Source organism: Tamandua tetradactyla, chromosome 6, assembly GCF_023851605.1.
Source record: "Tamandua tetradactyla isolate mTamTet1 chromosome 6, mTamTet1.pri, whole genome shotgun sequence".
NCBI classification, from domain to species: Eukaryota; Metazoa; Chordata; class Mammalia; order Pilosa; family Myrmecophagidae; genus Tamandua; species Tamandua tetradactyla.
Window position 1 is genome coordinate 143,414,746 of NC_135332.1, and position 22,091 is coordinate 143,436,836.

A 22,091-nucleotide genomic window follows, 5' to 3' on the forward strand; every position below is an offset into this window, starting at 1 on the left:
CATCAATTTTAACAAAGGTAATTGCTGTTAAAAATATAGTACAATTATAAAAAAGTGCTTTTATCAATTGTAACACATGTTCTACACTGTTCCAAGATGTTGGTGATGGGATGCTGTGTGGGAATCCTGTATTTTAGGCATTTTTGTTCTGTAAATCCACAACTTCTCTAATAAAAAAAATTACACACGTACAACAAAAGACAATAAAAGGGGGTGGGAACAAAAAAGGAGCAATTGAGCAAGTGTTACTGTACTTCCTTGAGCTCATAACTTTAAAAGACTGGTGAAAAGGGGCGGTGCAGCAGTATCTCAGTGGCAGCATTTTTGCCTGCTATTTCAGAGACCTGGTTCGATTCCCGGAGCCTGCTCATGCCAAAATAAAAGACTGGTGAAAAGGTACTGTTTCAAAAATCTGCCCCACCCCTGATTTAACAAGGAAGGTTCTTTGTGCTGACCTTGATGGGGAGAGGAAGAGTGCTCTCCATGAGCATTTGTAATCATTGTCCTGTCCTCATTCATGTTTTTATTTCTGCTTAATTTAGGAATCATCAAGCCAATAAATTAATTTAAAAATTGATTCTTGGTGAGTAGTTTTATCTCTGAGCACCCAAACATTTGCTGTGACACATACCCTCAACTCTGATGATATAGTTAAAAATGAGAGCCTTGTCAAATGTAATCTCACAATTCCAAATTATAAAGAACATGAAATAATCCTCCAAAAACAAGCGTTAGCAGAAACTTCCAATAGCAGAATTTGACTCCTAGAATGCCAGATAATATAATTATTGGAAACAAAGTATAAATTGAGTATATTTAAAATGAGTAAAGAAGTAAAAGATGGGGTTGAAAATGTGAGATAGGCACAAGATATTACCAATAAAGACTACAGAATTTTTAAAAAATGAAACAATCTTTGGAGGTTAAAAGACATGATATAGTGCACATAAAATGGCACTATTTTATGTTATATGTATATGGCCAAAATAAAATTTATTTTTTACAAAGTCATTAGGTAAATGGCGGATTAGACACAGCCAGAGACACTAATGGTGAATTTGAAGATAGTTAAAAGAAATTACCCAGAACTCAGCACTGAAAATAGAGTTGGAAATTGTGAACTATGGGTCAATAGATCTAGATTCCAGAATGAGAAGGTTATATATGTCTAATAAATTTTCGTTATGAGAGAGGCGATACTTAAAGACTTTTTTTCCCCCACAAAATTGATAACTGATGTTCACTCTTCAGATTTAAGAATCATAAATCCCAAGCAAGAAAAATAAACCTAAACCTGTAAGTAGATACACTATGGTGAAACCTTGGTATTCTAAACATAAGTGAAAACTTTATTTAAAAGCAATTAGAAGGAAAAGAAATTAAAAATATGGCCATCCAAAATTAATGTTATTTTAAAATTTCTCAGGTTTGGCAATGAAGATATCAAAGAAAAAGAAAATTATCTGTTCTTGTACATCTTTTATAGTTGATGCACTATGCTAAGGTGTCTGGGATTCCCTCTTTTTAAACTCTTGCAGTCTAGTAATCCAATGTTAATTATTGAATTTTCTTGTCAGAATATATACAGATGCTGCAGATTCTTCGGTATTCTAAGCATGGCCCGTCTCCTTTCAGATCAGTTTTGATTGATTTTAGTCTTTTATACCCAGAAGTATCCATATTCCACATGTGGAATCATAACATAATAGAGTTATACAGTAAATAAGCTTGAAGAGAAGCAAGTTTTTGTAATTAATAAGGTAAATTAGTTTTCCTAAAGTATAAATGGTTCATGGCAAAGACTTGAGTTAGAAGCAGATCTTTAAAATTTCCATTTCATATTAAGAATTATGTCATAGGCTGTGGGGCAGAATATATTGTTTTAAAATGAGGCATCTCTTTCCATCATTTTCTCACTAAGAAACTGAGTCCTTACTTGTCAATTTGTCACCTTTGATGTTAAAAAAAGTTATGATTCAGAGAAGCATATTTGTAGATAGAAACATATTCATCAGCAAATGCTTGTTAACTTTTTTTGTTGTTAATTAAGGCAATAAGGACATGCATTGCTGAGTCACAAGTTCAGGGGAGGAACAATGAATGGTAAAGTCCTGCTATATGATGAGGTTTTGTGTTTTGTTCTTTGTGGATATTTAAAGTTCAGTTCTCTCCCATAATTATTACTGAACTGCATTTTGGAGATTCCTTTTTATTTCATGCTATTTTATAGTTTATAGTTCAGTGGTTATATTTTATATTTTGCTGAAATATTAAATAATTTTATCTAGAAATTTTGACTTGGGTATACCCTAAAATGTCACTTCATCTCCTTTTCCACATTGAAAACAACAAAATCATTACCATCAGCAATAGCAAAACAGCCACTATCTTTTTGAGTGTGCTATCTCCATTTGCTTGTCTATTGGAGGGAAACATTTGCAGTCTCAGGCACCTGATGAATATTAGAACTAACTAGCTTTCATGGTACAGTAGCTATCTTAATTGTTCTTGCCTAGCCAGCCACTCTTATTTAGGCTTTCACTTTTTATACGATAAGCCTTCCCTTATCATTTTGCTTTTTTCCCTTTATTCTTCTCCTGAAAGGAAAATGCTTGATTATGTAACTATGTATTTGAAATCTTTTTGCTATTGTTATTTTGAATAATGGTCCTTAACTCTGCTAAGGTAGTTTCATCTTTAGTGAACATTTTAAAAGAATTTAGCTGTTTTCTCTTTCAGAAAACTTTATTAGTGGTCTACTAGCCTTCTATTTTATTATATATTTTTTTGTGTCTAGCATGGATCCTGGCTGCTTGAGTGTCCTACGTGTTCTTTTTTATTTTATTATAGTTTTGCAAGACTTGTAATGCAAAGGGCCATCTGGTGCCTCTACCATAATCACTCCTCTTTAGAGGCAATACTTTAGCTCATTCTTAGATATTTATCTCTAAATGTCTAAATAAAATACTTATGTTTCAATTTTCTTATCTTTCTGTTTAGAAAATGTCTATTTACTTCCCACTATGGAATATGTGGGATGTGTTAGTTTTCTACTGCCGCTCTAACAAATTACCACAAAATTTATGGCTTAAAACAACACAGATTTTGTATCTTACAGTTCTATAGTTTCTCTGGCTGAAATGGGTCTCAGACTAAAGTCAACATGTCCACAGTGTTCCTTTCTGGAGGCTGTAGGGCAGAATCTGTTTTCTTGCCTTCAGCAGTTTCTAGAGACTGCCAGCATTCCTTGGCTCACGGTTCCCTTCTCCATCTTCAAAACCAGCAACATAGCATCTCTCTGACCCTATATCTGTCATCACATCTCATTCTCTAACTCTTCTTTTCTGCTTCCTTCTATTTTTAAGTACTCTTGAATAATCCATAATAATCTCCCCATTTTAAGGTAATCTAATTAGCAACCTAAATTCTTACTGCACCTTTAATTTCCCTTTGCCATGCAACCTAACGTATTTATAGATTCTGGGGATTAGGATGTAGACATCTTTGGGGGGCCATTTTTAAGCCTACCTCAGGGGATTTAGCTATTAGGACCAACACTCAGTATGCCTATTTCTAGTCTTCCTTTCTCCTAAGATTTCCAGTATAATTGTATCATAATTTTTGCTGAAATCTGTATGCAGTAGTAGCATATTATGACTGTAATGTTCATTGAACATTACAGTCATAATATGCTACAATTATATATATTTTTTCTTATAAATTTATTTTTGAGTTAATGATTGGCTTAGTTTTTAATTATTACTAATTAATTTCTAAAAACTCTGACAGAAGCATAAACCTTCTCTTAAGGTCTTCAAACTTGAGATAATTAGTTTAGTTTTAGGAGTCATTATTCTTTTAATGTATTTTCCTCCTGTTCCAATCTCTATTTGCCCTCTAGGCCTACCATAACAATATCCTGGAATTTCCTTTAAACATTGTCCTGGTAATTCCCTTTTCTTCTATTTTGGATCATCTGTTTCTGGGAATTTGTGCTTATTCTTTCTGATTTCCTTTCACATTTTTGTGGAGTACAATCCCCTAGTATTTTTCTAGTTTAGAAAGTAAATATTTTTGAGATCTGGCTTATCTGAAAGAATCTTTTTTCCACCTTCATTTTTGATTAATTGTTTGGCTCTATGTAGACTTTTAGTTTGAGAATCACCTTCCTATGGAATTTTAAAAGCAGTGCTTTAATTATCTTCTTGATCAACTGTTACTGTTATATAGACTTTCTACACAGTGTTACTGTGTAGAAGTCTGATGCCATTCCAATTGGTTAGCTTTTGTATGTAGCCTGTTTTTATATGTTTGTTTTTATCTCCAAAGCATTTAGGACCTTCTCTTTAGCCCTGATGTTCAGGTGGTATGCTTTTAGGTGGATATTTTTTCACTTGCAGTATTAGAAATATGGTAGACCCTCTAGGCCCTTTTAATTTGGAGTTCCTGTTCTTCAATTTGGGGAAATCTTGAATTATTTATTTATTTTCCTGATTCTTTTTCAGTTGTTCTCTCTGGTACTTTCAGTTATCAAATATTTGTCTATGCTGCTCTATTGTCATTTTTCCTCCCATTTTTTATCTATTTGGGTTTTTTGCTCTGAAGGGTATTTTCTCGACTTGGTTTTCCACTGTTTCTCTTCATTTAAAGAGAATCATGTTTTTAATTTCTAAGAGTTCTTTTTTGTTCTTTGACCTTTTTCAGTAACATGTTCCTTTTGTTGTAGTATCTTCTGCACTCAATTTGAGGATAGTGATTGCTTTTTTATTATTATTACTGTTTATATTTTCTTTCGCGTCCCTCCTTGTCTGTTTACCCAGGTTCTATTTCCCTGTTTATTTAGATCTCTGCCTTCATGTTAGTGATTTCTGTTTAATATCGGGTGTTCTTTCATGTTGTAGAATAATGTTCTAAATAGCTTATTGGAACCTCTGTGTGAGGTTAGAGCTTGTCGAGTGACTGGGGGTCAATGTAGGGAAATTGGACACCGACTCATTTTTTTGTTGGGAGATTCAATTACAGTTCTTTGTGTTCTTTTTCTTGGACTGATTGGTTTCCACAGAGATAAATCCACCACTCTCTGTCCTGGATGTTATAAGCTTTGGTATTCAGAGTTTTCAGAGAATAGAATAAGAAGAGATCTCATGATTCAGTGTATATACATATTGTATTTAGATTTTTAGATAACTTTTTTTCGTGCACTCTTTTCTTTGGTTGTTTTTATGTTCCTTACTCCAGAATCCTTCTGGTTATCCATCCAGAGTGAAACCTTCAGGCTTCTATCAGGAAGAGTATAGGGTAGTTGCTTGGTTATATAGATTAAGGAAAAGTACCTATGGTCATTATATAGACTTTAAATCACTCTTCACCTTTTTCAGCCTCATCTGTATCCCGCCTTTCAGAAATACCTGGTTTCTGTAGAACTTGTTTCTTTTCAGGGCTTTGTTTTGCAGATCAACTTGCTTCTTAGTTTAATCACCCACAGAACATTTTTCTCTGTTCTGCTGTCGTCTAGTTGCTACTTGTTCATCAGATAACCATCTTCCAAAATTTTGTCTATTAAAGAACTGCCTATTCAGCTCCTATTTTTTATTTTTATTTTTATTTTGTTATTAGTTTAAGACCCTAAAAAATTTCCTCATAGTCTTTTGGTGGGGTTTAAGGAGGGAGCACAAGTAAACGCATGGTTAATTTTTTAGTTCTGCAGAGATATGCAGGTCATTCTCATTATTTCACCTTTTAATTTGTACATGATAAAAACAAATGTGATCATAAGGTAATTACTGAAAATTAGAGAGTTGGCCATTAGGGAAAGATTTCAGTGAGGCTGAAAGAATTATGGCAGGCAAGAAAGTTGGTGAAAGAAGAATCAGGGTTATACCACAAGACTAAGATTATGTATTAGGAGTTGACAATTCTCAGCAAAGTACCAGAAATAAAAGAGGGCAGTGCATTCATTATAGTACATTGAATCGTATTGCAAAAAGTCAGTAATTATTTTTAGTTCATTTCATTGATAGTGAGTACGATGTAAAACTGTTTTGATTGTGGTGAGTTGGAGAGCCCTTCATCCCTTCCCCTAGTGGACTATAACAAAACATTTGAATAAATCTGTGTATGTGCTCATGTATGTACTTTTTAAAGCATATTTTAAAATGTAAGTTATTTTTGCTATCTTTGTAATTGTCCTATGTACTCATGTCAGCTGTCTGTACATCGAACCAAAATATTGCACCTGCTCCCTAAATTAAGTTCTGCAGAAAGTTCAGCTTTTATTCTTAAGAGTTAAGTACCTTGAACAGTAACTACAGTTATTTTGGCCTCCACATGTAACAATAAATAATGACTTGCCTTAAGTCACCTAATTACTAGGTGATGCTGCCTATATTGAAAACCAAATTTATTTAGCTTGAATGTTTGCTTTTTTTGTTTCACCATGGTGCTTTCCTAACAGGAGATTTCCTTGCACAATTTCAGGGGCAGCATTCATGTAAAACACAATATGACTGGTGCCCTGAGTTATGTAATGCCAGGGTCCTGCTCCTTCTTTCTGCCTTCCTAGTGCTTATATTTGGAGTATCTTACAATTTTAGTTTGATGGTGGAGTAGAAATAAATCAAGATCATTTTTTACCTAGCACCTTGTCTCCATTGTCGAAGTCTATCAAGAGATGACCATAATTTATTTCTCTTTTTATATCTGAGCTTTTGGCACGTAAAGCAAACTACTTTAAGTTTTTCCTAAGGAGAAATTATAGCATAATGATTTTTCAGTTATTAAGACAAGTTTCAAAATATCTGAGAAATTTAATCATTATAAAAATGTAGAATTAAGTCCTTGATAGTATTATGTGCACCATTTAATAATATACCCAAGATTCTTATCCGAGAAAGTTACAGGCACCTTTTTCTGATAAGAAACTTATGTATGATATGTATGTAATATCAACAAAGATCTGTCACTTATGATTCAAGATAAAATCCTAAAATTTGTAAAGTGTAAAAGAAGCAGTGTTATATAATCGTTTAAGAGCATAACCATTTTAGTTTATTCAGATTCTTTTGCTTTTGAATCTGATTCATTTCTTTTGGTTCTGAATACCAGTAACAACCCTTCAGAGAGTCATTTTTTTAGCTCTTATTTGCTGACCACTATCTAGATTCCCTATATTTTCTGAAAAATTGGCGTCGTAAGAGTCTTACTGAGTGCTTGAAAGCTAGGAGGGTATTGAGTTCTCTTTTTCTTCCCATCTTCTAACAAATTGATCAGATCAGAATAAATTATTCACTGATAATAACTTCCTGCAACCAGGTCAGATATTAAATATGTAGCGTAGCTTAGCTCATTTTATTATAAGGAGAAATGTAATCCAGGTGTCTATTTGGAGAAATCGCTAATTTCTCCAAGCCTTGGTTTACCCATATGTAAAATGGAAACAGTAATAGTTACCTCAGGGAATTTTTTTGGATGAATAAAGAAAATAAGAAAACCAGCCATTGCATTTAGTAAGTGCTCAGTGAATGTTAGCTACTATGCTTACTAGTACCACTGCTGCTAACTACTACTGATAGGGCTAGTGGTGCTATAATTATGTAGGTCTTGTTGGCTTCATTTAATCTTTTGAGATACTACTTTTTAAATTTTTAAATCATGGGCTTGAGAATCTTGTAAAAATGCCTTTGAAAAATGCTTAAACACACAGCATTTTTCATTCTGTTTCTAAGGTTTCATAGATTCCTTAGGTTTCCACGATTCCAGGTTCATGTTGTTCTGAAATTAATAAATAAATAACACTTCAAAGGAAAAGATTCATAGGCAGTGAATATTGGTAAATAGCAACTAATCAACCCATACATACATAGTGACCAAATACAAATTAGTAAATTAATAGCTCCTTCTGAAGTAAGGGTTACTTTATAAGAATGTATTTCTCAAGATGATGTCCTCTAACCAGTTGCAAATGTTAGTGTGATCCTCTTCTCGTAAAGCTAAAAGATAGGATAAAAACCAAAACCAAAGATTAAAGAATGATGTTTAGTATGTCTGACAGAGAAACTCTATGGTTTTCTTAATACATAGTTCTGCTTAAAGGAGTTTAAATACAAAGTGTACTATGATCAAAATTTGAGGAAAAGAATGGAAATTATGTTGGTGGATGTTCATGAATATAGGCAAAACGAGTGGTTAGTCTTTTGTGACGGGATCATATTATGTTAAACTCCCTGGCTTTTTAGCCTACTAACTATATTACTTTAGGTAAAAATTACCTAACTCCAATCTATTGTGCCATCATCTTTAAAATGAGGGCAGTTATACCTACAGTATAGGCCTTTTGTGGGGATTGACTGAGATATACTGTGCATGATAAATAATAAGCCTCGGTGAGTGTAAATTGATTAGTTGAGTTCATCATCATCATCTGTCCTCCTCCTCATTGTCATCAACATTGTCAGCATAATGTTCTTAAGGTCTCTCTGCCTCTTTAATTCTGACCTCCCTTCAGGGTCAAGATGAGGTTCTCACTTTTGAATTAAGTTTTTCCCAACCATTTATTTCATGGTTATTATTCCTTTCTGTGCTTTTATGTTCTTTTCTGAAGAGACTTTAATATCTACTTTTTTTGTTAATTAATATATAATTAATGTGCTTTCTTTTATCTACAAATAGCTTGGCAGTTTTCTTTGTGAGCTATTGTATTTTAACTTTGAAGCTGTTATGAGCTGCTATCTTGTCTCTCTCTTTCCTTACCCCATCTGATCAAGAGTTTCTAGGAATTGTGTTTACTCAGGTAAAATTTTCATTTGAATTAAATATCTTTGCCTAAATGAAACTTAATTTAAAGTTAAATTTGTTTCAAAATAAAAATCTTACTGTATAATTCTAAAGTCAACTATGATTTTTCATTTGTCTCTGTTAAAAAATATATTTGTACATTTATTTTTATTTCTTGAGCTTGGCTAATTGAGAGCTGATTTCATAAGTAGGGTTATAAGTGTTCAGCCCATTTATTTTAAAATTGCATCCTTTCACCTCCTAAACACCAAACTATGAAACCTAACACAAATACTATAAGAACATCTGAGGTAGATAATTAAAGTATAATTAAGTTTAAATGCCTTGGTGAAGGAGTATAAAAATTATTTAAATTCAATCGGCTAGTACATTTGCAGTTTTCTTTTATTAGGTGTGAAATCTAAGAATCCCCTGCCAACTCTTGAGGGCTCGATCCAGAATGTTGAATTGAAGTACTACAGCACATCATTGGTCATATGTGCCTCTGGGACCGTGGGATCAATAAAAATTTGTGCCAAAGCCCCAGGTATGTGCAGCTGGACCGTGTAAAAGTTTATTGCCTGTATAGGAGAATTGGCCTTGCATTTTACAAGAGCGTTACTGAAACAAGAATTTACTCATTGTTCCTATGAATCAGAGGTTTTAAATTTTTTATTTTTACTTGAAAAAATTGTTTAATTGTGCCAGGATGATACTACTTGACTTTAATAAATTAATTTTTATTTAAGGGAAAAACCTTTGCATCATTTTTAGAATGATTATGAGGAAAAAAAATTAAAGGGATATTTTTTCTTTTATTTTTGGAGGAAAAAGAGGTATAAATATATATGACACTTAAAATTCACTTCAGTGTTGTTATATAAAAGAATTAAATAAACTCAGTTCTCTTTCAATTTAAAGTTGAATTAACTTTGTCTTCCTACCAATATTTCATAGTGTATTCCTTAAACTTTTTGCAGTTTAGTACAAACTAAATTGCAAGATTTAGCTTACAGATTCTTTTGTATTTTTAAAACACAGTATATTTAAGTTGTTTCCTTTTTACAAACATTTCTGAATGTGTTTTACATTCATTAGCAAAATGTTAAAACTTCGTTTTTAACATTAATGATGCTTTAATTTTATCAGTCATTAGGGTATAACTAAGTGTACAGCTGAAATTACCATATATAATTGAAGCATTATATTATATTGTTATTATATTTTGAGAGGAAGTGTTGTCAAGCTCCTCCAGCATTTTATTTCATAGGATTTATGTGTTTTCATAAATATTTCTTTTCAGGTGAAAGTGGAAAAGAAAAGTTGGTTCCCTTGCTTCAGGGTCCTTCTGATACTAAAGGTCTTCATAGCAGCAAGTGGCTCAATGAAAGTAGAAAGCCAGAATCTCTCTTAGCTCCAGATTTGATAGCCTTCACTGTCCAGCTTCCACAGTACTTAGACTACTGCCACAATTCAGGTAAATACATACTTTTTATTCTCCCTTATTTTGCATTTTCTTTTTCCAGAAAGGCTTTTAAAATTGGTCTTTTTCTTTTTTTTAAACAAACAAACAAACAACATTATGGTACCATTAGTATAGTCTGTGCAATTGTGCTTTTTGGAAATTAAAATGAGGCATGTTTACATCATTTTTGATAATTGTCTTTGTGTTTACAAATCACAATAATTTTGTTTTACTTTGTATGAAAGATATTTCAGTTCTGTATATGGCATTTTAACCTAGATTTGTATCTCATGATTGCAACTGAGTTTTAAAATATACCGTATCATAATATGTAGAAAGGAATAAAGATTTAAAATATTGGAAAGAGGGAATTTTTTGTTCTTGAGATAGTAGTACTTTGATTGTGAGCTACAGTTCTAGTTCAAATAGCTGCCTAAGAACAGAGCTAACATTATTCAACAGACAGTGTAGCTTCTAGAAAATGAACTAAGCACTTATTAATCACTGTACTTAACTGACTGGACAGAGCCTATACTGAATTTAAAATTTAATTGAATAATACAGTGCACAGGTATGCTCATTCAGGGACACAGAAACAGTTAAAGAGGGATTTTGCTACATTAGCATTTGGCTGAATGGATCCACATTAGGAACTAGAAATTAGTATTTGAAAGGGGAGCCTGTGGACCCCTGGTCAGCATGTTTCTACAGATAATAGTAATAAAGAAAGTATCAGCCTGGAGAGAATAGATATGCAACCCAAGGGAAAGAATGATGTCAGGATAAGGTCATGACCCAAACTAAGACTGTGCCTCTGGATAAAAGATTTTGCGAATCTTTTAAAACAGGGGTTGACAAACATTTTTGTAAAGGGCCAGATAGTTAATGTGTTAGTCTTTATAAGCCAAATGGTCTCTGTCACAGCTATTCAGTTCTGCCATTGTAGCACAAAAATATCCATAGACAATTCATAAATGAATGCGTGTGACTGTGTTCCAATAATACTTTACAAAAACAAGTGCTGGGCCAGATCTGGCCTTAATGGTTTGCTTATCCTTATTTTAGGGAGAAGGATTTGGCAGTTAAATAAAAATCATACTTTTATTAATGCCTGTTTAATCATGTTCCTTAGATAGGTTGTTTAGCAAACTGCTTTATGCAATTAACTGTATAGTAGATTTTACTTCATTAATTATGATGATTACAAATAATCAACTTGTTTCAATGCTGTTAAAATGACCAGATCATCCAGTTATGATTTTGATACCTAAGAAGGGGGTATTTGAATCTGCCACATATTCTCGAGTTGGATGGGGACTCTTCATTTTTTGTTTTCACATATGTACAGTTACAATGAATTAAAAAAATCGATATTATTTATATATATATATAAATAATATATATTTTTTAAATTTTTAATATAACATATATACAAAGCAAAGAAAGAAAACAGCAATAGTTTTCAAAGCACTCTTCAATAAGTAATTTACAGGATAGATCCCAGAGTTTTTCATGGGCTACCATACATTATTATTTATATATTAATCTGATTTCTCTTAACAATATTCAGGATATTCTTTGTAATTTAAATGTATTCCTAGAACAAATATATTTGCATTTCTAACCAGTTATGTGGGCCTAGATTGCAGACTGTTCGAAGAAAAATGATCTGTGACACCTACGATATTTATTTGGTAATGTTTTACATTTTTTCTCACTGCTAAGGAAATTCACCATATCTTGGATATTAGTTATGTATTTAGTGATATGTTTATGGATTTGTGCATAAAATTTTAGTGTGGTCATGCATTTGATGCTTTTGAAAATATTCCTTTGGGTATGTTTTTATCCTAAAATGTAATATGTTCTTACTTAAACTACATCCACTTACTTTATTTAGGGCATTTTTAAATTTAAAATTTTCCGTCCATCTAGGAACTGCCACCCACATTCATGGCTTAAGTATTTATGATTTGGTGTAGAGATCTCATAAGCTTTAGCTTCTTAAAGCCAGTTTAAAAATAACTGATTAATCTATGTTCATGTAACAGGATTTAAAGAGGTATATGTGTGTGTATGTGACTGAAGAGGTAGACAAATCACAAATAAAGAAATCTTGAATGAAGAAATAATTTATTAACATTCCTCCAAGACTTCAGTGAAATATCAGTTTCTCAGCAAGTACTTTCTCGCCACCCTATCTAAAATTTTTCTCTCTGTTTCTGTTTCTATCTCTCTCACATATCCCAGACATATGCACACTTCATTATGCTTATTTCCCTACTCTTTTTATGTTTTCTTAGCACTTATCACAGTTTGCCATACTTATATGTTACTAGTTTATATTGTTGATAATTTTTTCCTGCTGTTGAATTTTATTCTTCATTTGGGTAGGAACTTAGGTGCTGGTGTTGTTTTTTTCCACTGCTGTATCCACAGTGCTTAGAACAATTCCAGCTCATAATGGGCAATCAATAAATATTTGGTGAATTAATGAGCAAGCAAATGATGATTATAGTTACTTTGATTTTTTTGAGATTACAGAAATGACACAGAAACATGCGTCTTTCATTTTTTTCTTTTTTTAAAAAAGTACTGGGTAGTTAAACCCTTCAAGATGGAACAATTAATTAAAGGGAAGTACAAGTAATCCCTGCTGGCTTTGTTTTTCAGAAACAATGATATTTAGGTGAGGTTATTAAGGAACTTTTCCCAAGGATTTATAGAATATGAATGAGAGGTATTTGAATGCAGAATATTAAGTGACCAGTTAAATGACTTAAAGAGGCTAGTTGTGTAATTTTAGAGGAGTGTGGTGATCATTCGGATTGCCTTCTGAAAATCATGGCTTACCTGTGGAAAACAACTGCCACTATGCGTGTATTCCCAACTTGAAGGAGATAAGTATTAAAATTGAGAGCCAGTGAATTTTCTGGATGTTTATATAAAAGTCAGTCAGAAAGTGAATTTTGAGAAGAGCTTCATTAGGATGAAGAGACAAAGTCTTTAGATGTGAGTTTAGAGCATGAGAGAATAGTCAGCTTTATTAATGGAAATTAAGAATTAAGATGACTGAAGGAATATTAATATTACAGACCCATTGTAAAATAGTATTTACAATTTAAAAATCACTTTCATGGACTTCCGGAGAAGATGGGCGGCATAGTAAGATGCGTGTGTCTTAGTTCTTCCTCCAGAACAACTACTAGGGAAGTAGAAACGATACAGAACAGCTCCCGGAGCCATGACAGAGACCAAGAAGACAGCGTACCCCATTCTGTAACGGCTGACTGGCTGGGAGAACCCGCTCCGGTGAGATTGCTGAGGGGCGCGGGCTTCCCCGGGCCAGGGCGGCAGGCGGCCGGAGTCCCTCCCTCCCTCCTTCCCGGGCCGGCTGGGAGAATTGGACAGGCGGTCCCCTCAAGCTGCGGCGGCTGGCGCCCCCCCCCCTCCACACATGACCCCCCAGACCAGCTGGGAGAATTGGATTGGAGATTCCCAAGCTGCGGAGAATGGCGACGGGTCCCTTCCAAACATGTGGCTTCCCGGTCCGGCTCGGAACTGTGGATAGGCACTCCCCCAAGTCACGGCGGCTGGCGCCCCCCCGCCACGCTTGGCGCTCCGGGCCGGCTGGGAAATTTGGACAGGCGCTCCCCCAAGCCGCAGAGGCCGGCGACCGTCCCCGCACGCGGATCCCCGGGCCGGCTGGGAGATTCGGATTGGCACTCCCCCAAGCCGCTTCGGCTGGCGACCCCCACCCCACAGCGAAAGTTTTCCGAAGTTAAAGGAGCCACAGCATCTTTTACTGGTGGGACCCGCAGACAGATGAGCGCCACGAACGCCACCTACTGGGCAGGATAAGAAAAACAGAGCCCTGAGATTTCACAGAAAAATCTTTCAACCTGCTGGGTCTCACACCCAGGGAAATCTGATTAAATGCCCAGACGCCAGCAGAAGATAACAGATCACGCTCAGAAAATTGAAAATATGGCCCAGTCAGAGGAACAAACCAATAGTTCAAACGAGATACAGGAGCTGAGACAACTAATGCTGAATATACGAACACTGGAAAACCTCGTCAAAAACCAAATCGATAAATTGAGGGAGGACATGAAGAAGACATGGGCTGAACAAAAAGAAGAAATAGAAAAACTGAAAAAACAAATCACAGAACTTATGGGAGTGAAGGACAAAGTAGAAAAGCTGGAAAAAACAATGAATACCTACAATGGTAGATTTAAAGAGACAAAAGCTAGAATTAGTGAATTGGAGGATGGAACATCTGAATTCGAAAAAGATAACAGAAACTATAGGGAAAAAAATGGAAAAATTTGAACATGGGATCAGGGAACTGAAGGACAATATAAACCGCACAAATATACATGTTGTGGGTGTCCCAGAAGGAGAAGAGAAGGGAAAAGGAGAAGAAAAAGTAACGGAAGAAATGATCACTGAAAATTTCCCAACTCCTATGAAAGACCTAAAATTACAGATCCAAGAAGTGCAGCGCACCCCAAAGAGAATAGACCCAAATAGGCGTTCTCCAAGACACTTACTAGTTGGAATGTCAGAGGTCAAAGAGAAAGAATCTTGAAAGCAGCAAGAGAAAAACAATCCATCACATACAAGGGAAACCCAATAAGATATGCGTAGATTTCTCAGCAGAAACCATGGAAGCTAGAAGACAGTGGGATGATATATTTAAATTACTAAAAGAGAAAAACTGACAACCAAGACTTCTATATCCAGCAAAATTGTCCTTCAAAAATGAGGGAGAAATTAAAACATTTTCAGACAAAAAGTCACTGAGAGAATTTGTGACCAAGAGACCAGCTCTGCAAGAAATACTAAAGGGAGCACTAGAGTCAGAACTGAAAAGACAGAAGAGAGAGGTATGGAGCAGAGGGTAGAAAGAAGGAAAATCAGATATGATATGTATAATACAAAAGGCAAAATGGTAGAGGAAAGTATTATCGAAACAGTAATAACACTAAATGTTAATGGACTGAATTCCCCAATCAAAAGACATAGACTGGCAGAATGGATTAAAAAACAGGATCCTTCTATATGCTGTCTACAGGAAACACATCTTAGACCCAAAGATAAACATAGGTTGAAAGTGAAAGGTTGGGAAAAGATATTTCATGCAAATAACAACCAGAAAAGAGCAGGAGTGGCTATACTAATATCCAACAAATTAGACTTCAAATGTAAAGCAGTTAAAAGAGACAAAGAAGGACATTACCTACTAATAAAAGGAACAATTAAGAAGACATAACAATCATAAATATTTATGCACCGAACCAGAATGCCCCAAAATACGTGAGGAATACACTGCAAACACTGAAAAGGGAAATAGACACATCTACCATAATAGTTGGAGACTTCAATTCACCACTCTCATCAATGGACAGAACATCTAGACAGAGGATCAATAAAGAAATAGAGAATCTGAATATTACTATAAATGAGCTAGACTTAACAGACATTTATAGGACATTACATCCCACAACAGCAGGATACACCTTTTTCTCAAGTGCTCATGGATCATCTCAAAAATAGACCATATGCTGGGTCTCAAAGCAAGTCTTAACAAATTTAAAAAGGTTGAAATCATGCACAACACTTTCTCGGATCATAAAGGAATGAAGTTGGAAATCAATAATAGATGGAGTGCCAGAAAATTCACAAATACGTGGAGGCTCAACAACACACTCTTAAACAACCAGTGTGTCAAAGAAGAAATTGCAAGAGAAATTAGTAAATACCTCGAGGTGAATGAAAACGAAAACACAACATATCAAAACCTATGGGACGCAGCAAAGGCAATGCTAAGAGAGAAATTTATTGCCCTAAATGCCTATATCAGAAAAGAAGAAAAGGCAAAAATGCAGGAATTAACTGTCCACTTGGAAGAACTGGAGAAAGAACAGCAAACTAATCCCAAAGCAAGAAAAAGGCAAGAAATAACAAAGATTAGAGCAGAAATAAATGAAATTGAAAACATGAAAACAATAGAGAAAATCAATAAGACCAGAAGTTGGTTCTATGACAAAATCAATAAGATTAATGGGCCCTTAGCAAGATTGACAAAAAGAGGAAGAGAGAGGATGCAAATAAATAAGATCAGAAATGGAAGAGGAGACATATCCACTGACCTCACAGAAATAAAGGAGGTAATAACAGGATACTATGAACAACTTTATGCTAATAAATACAACAATTTAGATGAAATGGATGGGTTCCTGGAAAGACATGAACAACCAACTTTGACTGAAGAAGAAATAGATGACCTCAACAAACCAATCACAAGTAAAAAAATTGAATCAGTCATTCAAAAACTTCCTAAAAAGAAAAGTCCAGGACCAGACGGCTTCACATGTGAATTCTATCAAACATTCCAGAAAAAATTAGTACCAACTCTCCTCAAACTCTTCAAAAAAATCAAAGTGGAGGAAAGCTACCTAATTCATTCTATGAAGCCAACATCACCCTCATACCAAAACCAGGCAAAGATATTACAAAAAAAGAAAACTACAGACCAATCTCTCTAATGAATATAGATGCAAAAATCTTCAACAAAATTCTAGCAAATCGAATTCAACAACACATTAAAAGAATTATACATCATGACCAAGTAGGATTCATCCCAGGTATGCAAGGATGGTTCACATAAGAAAATCAATTAATGTAATACACCATATCAACAAATCAAAGCAGAAAAATCACATGATCATCTCAATTGATGCAGAGAAGGCATTTGACGAGATTCAACATCCTTTCCTGTTGAAAACACTTCAAAGGATAGGAATACAAGGGAACTTCCTTAAAATGATAGAGGGAATATATGAAAAACCCACAGCTAATATCATCCTCAATGGGGAAAAATTGAAAACTTTCCCCCTAAGATCAGGAACAAGACAGGATGTCCACTATCACCACTATTATTCAACATTGTGTTGGAGGTTCTAGCCAGAGCAATTAGGCAAGAAAAAGAAATACAAGTCATCAAAATTGGAAAGGAAGAAGTAAAACTATCACTGTTTGCAGATTATATGATACTATACATAGAAAACCCGGAAAATCCACAACAAAACTACTTGAGCTAATAAATGAGTACAGCAAAGTAGCAGGTTACAAGATGAACATTCAAAAATCTGTAGCGTTTCTATACACTAGTAATGAACAAGCTGAGGGGGAAATCAAGAAACGAATCCCATTTACAATTACAACTAAAAGAATAAAATACCTAGGAATAAATTTAACTAAGAGACAAAAAACCTATACAAAGAAAACTACAAAAAACTGTTAAAAGAAATCACAGAAGACCTAAATAGATGAAAGGGCATACCGTGTTCATGGATTGGAAGACTAAATAGAGTTAAGATGTCAATCCTACCTAAATTGATTTACAGATTCAATGCAATACCAATCAAAATCCCAACAACTTATTTTTCAGAAATAGAAAAACCAAAAAGCAAATTTATCTGGAAGGGCAGGGTGCCCCGAATTGCTAAAAACATCTTGAGGAAAAAAAACGAAGCTGGAGGTCTCGCGCTGCCTGACTTTAAGGCATATTATGACGCCACAGTGGTCAAAACAGCATGGTATTGGCATAAAGATAGATATATCGACCAATGCAATCGAATAGAGTGCTCAGATATAGACCCTCTCATCTATGGACATTTGATCTTTGATAAGGCAGTCAAGCCAACTCACCTGGGACAGAACAGTCTCTTCAATAAATGGTGCCTAGAGAACTGGATATCCATATGCAAAAGAATGAAAGAAGACCCGTATCTCACACCCTATACAAAAGTTAACTCAAAATGGATCAAAGATCTAAACATTAGGTCTAAGACCATAAAACAATTAGAGGAAAATGTAGGAAGATATCTTATGAAACTTGCAATTGCAGGCGGTTTTATGGACCTTAAACCTAAAGCAAGAGCACTGAAGAAAGAAAGAAAGAAATGGGAGCTCCTCAAAATTAAACACTTTTGTGCATCAAAGAACTTCATCAAAAAAGTAGAAAGACAGCCTACACAATGGGAGACAGTATTTGGAAATGACATATCAGATAAAGGTCTAGTATCCACAATTTATAAAGAGATTGTCCAACTCAACAACAAAAAGACAGCCAACCCAATTACAAAATTGGAAAAAGACTTGAACAAACACCTCTCAGAAGAGTAAATACAAATGGCCAAAAGGCACATGAATAGATGCTCGATGTCCCTGGGCATTAGAGAAATGCAAATCAAAACCACTATGAGATATCATCTCACACCCACCAGAATGGCCATTATCAACAAAACGGAAAATGACAAGTGCTGGAGAGGATGTGGAGAAAGAGGCACACTTATCCACTGTTGGTGGGAATGTCAAATGGTGCAACCACTGTGGAAGGCAGTTTGGCGGTTCCTCAAAAAGCTGAATATAGAATTGCCATACGACCCAGCAATACCATTGCTAGGTATCTACTCAGAGGACTTAAGGGCAAAGACACAAACGGACATTTGCACACCAGTGTTTATAGCTGCGTTATTTACAATTGCAAAGAGATGGAAACAGCCAAAATGTCCATCAACAGACGAGTGGCTAAACAAACTGTGGTATATACATACGATGGAATATTATGCATCTTTAATACAGAACAAACTTATAAAGCATGTAATAACATGAATGGACCTAGAGAACATTATGCAGAGTGAGACTAGCCAAAAACTCAAGGACAAATACTGTATGGTCCCACTGATGTGAACCGACATTCGAGAATAAACTTGGAATATGTCATTGGTAACAGAGACCATCAGGAGTTAGAAACAGGGTAAGATAATGGGTAATTGGACTTGAAGGATGTAGACTGTGCAACAGGACTAGATACAACAACTCAAAAATGGACAGCACAATAATACCTAATTGTAAATTAATCATGTTAAAACACTGAATGAAGCTGCATCTGAGCTATAGGTTTTTTTTTTTTGTCCGTTTGTTTGTTTGTGTCTTTTTTTTTCTTTTTACTTTTCTTTTTTTTACTATTATTATTTTTATTTTTTTCTCTATATTAACATTCTATATCTTTTTCTGTTGTTTTGCTAGTTCTTTTCTTATATCGATGCAAATGTACTAAGAAATGATGATCATGCATGTATGTGATGATGTTAAGAATTACTGATTGCATATGTAGAATGGAATGATTTCTAAATGTTGTGTTAATTTCTTTTTTTTCTTTAATTAATAAAAATAAAAAATCACTTTCATATAAATTATTTTATTTGTTTACAGAAGAGTTTTTTAGGCAGAGTAGAAAAAAATTATTGGTGTTTTACAGAAGAGGAAATAGAAGACTAAAAGTTAAATGTCTTGTCCATGTTTTCATGGCAGGCAAGCCTGAGTCTGAATAGAACCTGAAGGTTCTGACTATATTTTCCCAGCCTTAGGCTATTACATTTTGTCTTTTAATTTGACTAGCCTTTAGAATCCATATTGCTAAACATTCTGTGCCCCAGCCTTAAAAGTCTTTAACTCTCAGAAACTTCTTCCTTATTTCATATTAAGTACTGTCAGGAGTCAAACTTTCGTGATATTACAGCATTGCCTTGCCTTTGAAGTCTCAGCAACTCCCTTTGCAAATTCCCCTCTTCCCCCTTAGACTATGTTCTGCACTTGATCGACTCTGATTGCAATGAAGGGAGATCAAGTCTCTTGTGGGAATCCAGTGTGCCAGCCACATTCTAAAGTCATTGTTACTATATAGGGGAGCCAGTTAATGACACTTCCATTGCTTTCATATACATAGCTATTATAGGGTTAAATAAAGAAACCAAATGCTTCTCTGGCTCCTTCATAGAACTCAATAACTAGAACTGATGTATGTAAAATATTTTTAAATATGTTCTGGGTGTGTTCCTTCCTTTTTCTTTTAAATATAGACTTTGGCTCTTTCTCATATCCTGTATTTTGCGTATGATTTTTATTTAGCAGATTCTACTTGCTAATATGTTCTGTCTTCGTTAATCATGGTATTAATGAGCAGATAAACTTCTGGTTGTTTACCATTTAGAAAAATAAAATGATCACAAAGTAACTATATACTTAGAATCGAAGGAACTTAGTGGCCATCCATTTCAATATCTTAGCCAGTGTTAGGAGTCCCTTTACAAGATGTAGAAACTGTCCTTTCAATTTCTCAATTATAATTATGCTTTTGCATATACTGTTTTTCTTTTCTGACATTCTCATAACTATCCTTGCCCTTTTTTCTTTTACCTGCTTAATTTCAGTTCATTCTGTTAGCTTATTTTAGCTTAAATTCAAGGGAACTTTCCTTGATATTGCCCTTCCTCCACACATTCCAATTCCCAATTTGATGAAGTTCCTCTGTTGTGTTTTTTAATAGTTCATTGTATTTTTCTTTCATAGCACTTATAACAGTGATATTTATAGAGCTGTGTGATTTGAATGCTGGCTGTACCACTTGACAGTGAGTTCTATGAGTGCAGGGTCAGTCATTGATTGCTTATCATTTTATCTCCAGGGCCTAACATTATCTGATATAAAAGTTTTGCTGGAGAAGTATTTCTTGAATGAATGGATTGTATGAATGAATGAATATTTGACAGATGGTCAAGGGTATGAATGTATTTGACAAAAAAATCTAAGTTTTTAATACATATTGACTTCCCTCTCCTTTCACTCCTCATTTTTCTTCTTCCTCTTACTTCTCCTTCTGTATATATGTACCATTGGAAAGAACATCTACCAGTATTTTCCTTTGTTAGGCAGTTCTAATTACTATTAGATCCTCTGTTCATTGGACTTTAACTTATATTTCTTGACCTATTTTTAGTCTTTAAGTGAGAATAAGTAATGTATCATTCTTAAGTATATCTGACAAAACTTATTATCTAAGAAGCGCTCCACCCCTACCCCCCTCAGTAATCATCCTCTTTAATGATCAGGCATTTACAATTACGAGCATATCTTTTCTCTTGAAATCTTTCTCTTTTGGCTTCCAAGTGTTGAGACAACTCTCATTTGAATTTTGGTGTACCTTGTGAATAGAGGCACTGCCTGCTTTTGAGGTGGATTATCTTTTCAAGGATGTTTATATAGTGAACAGCCTTGGAAGATAGATATAGTGACTCTTTTCTAGAGTAAAAGGGGTCATGCTTACTGATCATTGTGTAAGATTTGATACCCCAAGCTCAGGGATCATCTCCTTTCACACAGTGCACCATCTGTCCGGACACATCTGCATCATCATCTCTGTGAGATTTTGAGGCAAATGGAACTTAGGCAAATATGTTAATTCTCAAGCTGCTTACTGTTTCCTGAATAATAAAGTCCTTTGTTTATGACTCGGGAGTCTTGTGTCTTCTACCAGCATTTATGGAACTGTGATAGAGTAAAATGTTAGGCCCTTCACAATTATTTATATCAGAACAATGTTGTATCTTTGTTCTCCTTCCTGAACCATCTTGTTCCCCACCTAAGGCTTTTCTTTCCATTGTGCCTTAAATATTGGTTGTTTCCATGATTATGTTCTTGGTCTCTTTCTTTTTGGATGATCTCATCCACACCCCTGATCCAGCCATCAATCAAATTTCTCTTTTATTTTCTTTTGACATACAAACTTCAAATTTTAACCACCTCTTGACCATTCCCAATGGATATTTTAATGGTGCCTTACACATCTAAAACTGAACTTCTTATTCCGTATTTTATGTTCCATTATTCACTGTTTCAATTAATGACTCTATTTATTTCCCTCTTAATGCTATAATTTCAGTACTAGCTCAATTCATCTTTTTCTCCCCTATATATGGTAGATGTTCCGGTAAGTTTTTTT

At 34.6% G+C, this 22,091-nt stretch overlaps 1 protein-coding gene across 16 annotated transcripts in view; it reads left to right on the top strand.

Annotated features, from left to right (window-relative positions):
• The window catches only part of VPS13B (vacuolar protein sorting 13 homolog B), a 1,000,970-nt gene that overhangs the window by 350,094 nt on the left and 628,785 nt on the right, over positions 1–22,091 (top strand). For all 16 annotated transcript variants that reach the window (XR_013178353.1, XR_013178354.1, XR_013178355.1 and 13 more), the window contains 2 exons: positions 9,185–9,319; positions 10,076–10,249. Coding sequence is in view for 12 of the 16 variants with exons in the window: in XM_077167321.1 (XP_077023436.1) it covers positions 9,185–9,319; positions 10,076–10,249 (309 nt within the window). In the remaining 4 variants the exon portion in view is untranslated. The remainder of the gene's footprint in view (positions 1–9,184; positions 9,320–10,075; positions 10,250–22,091) is intronic.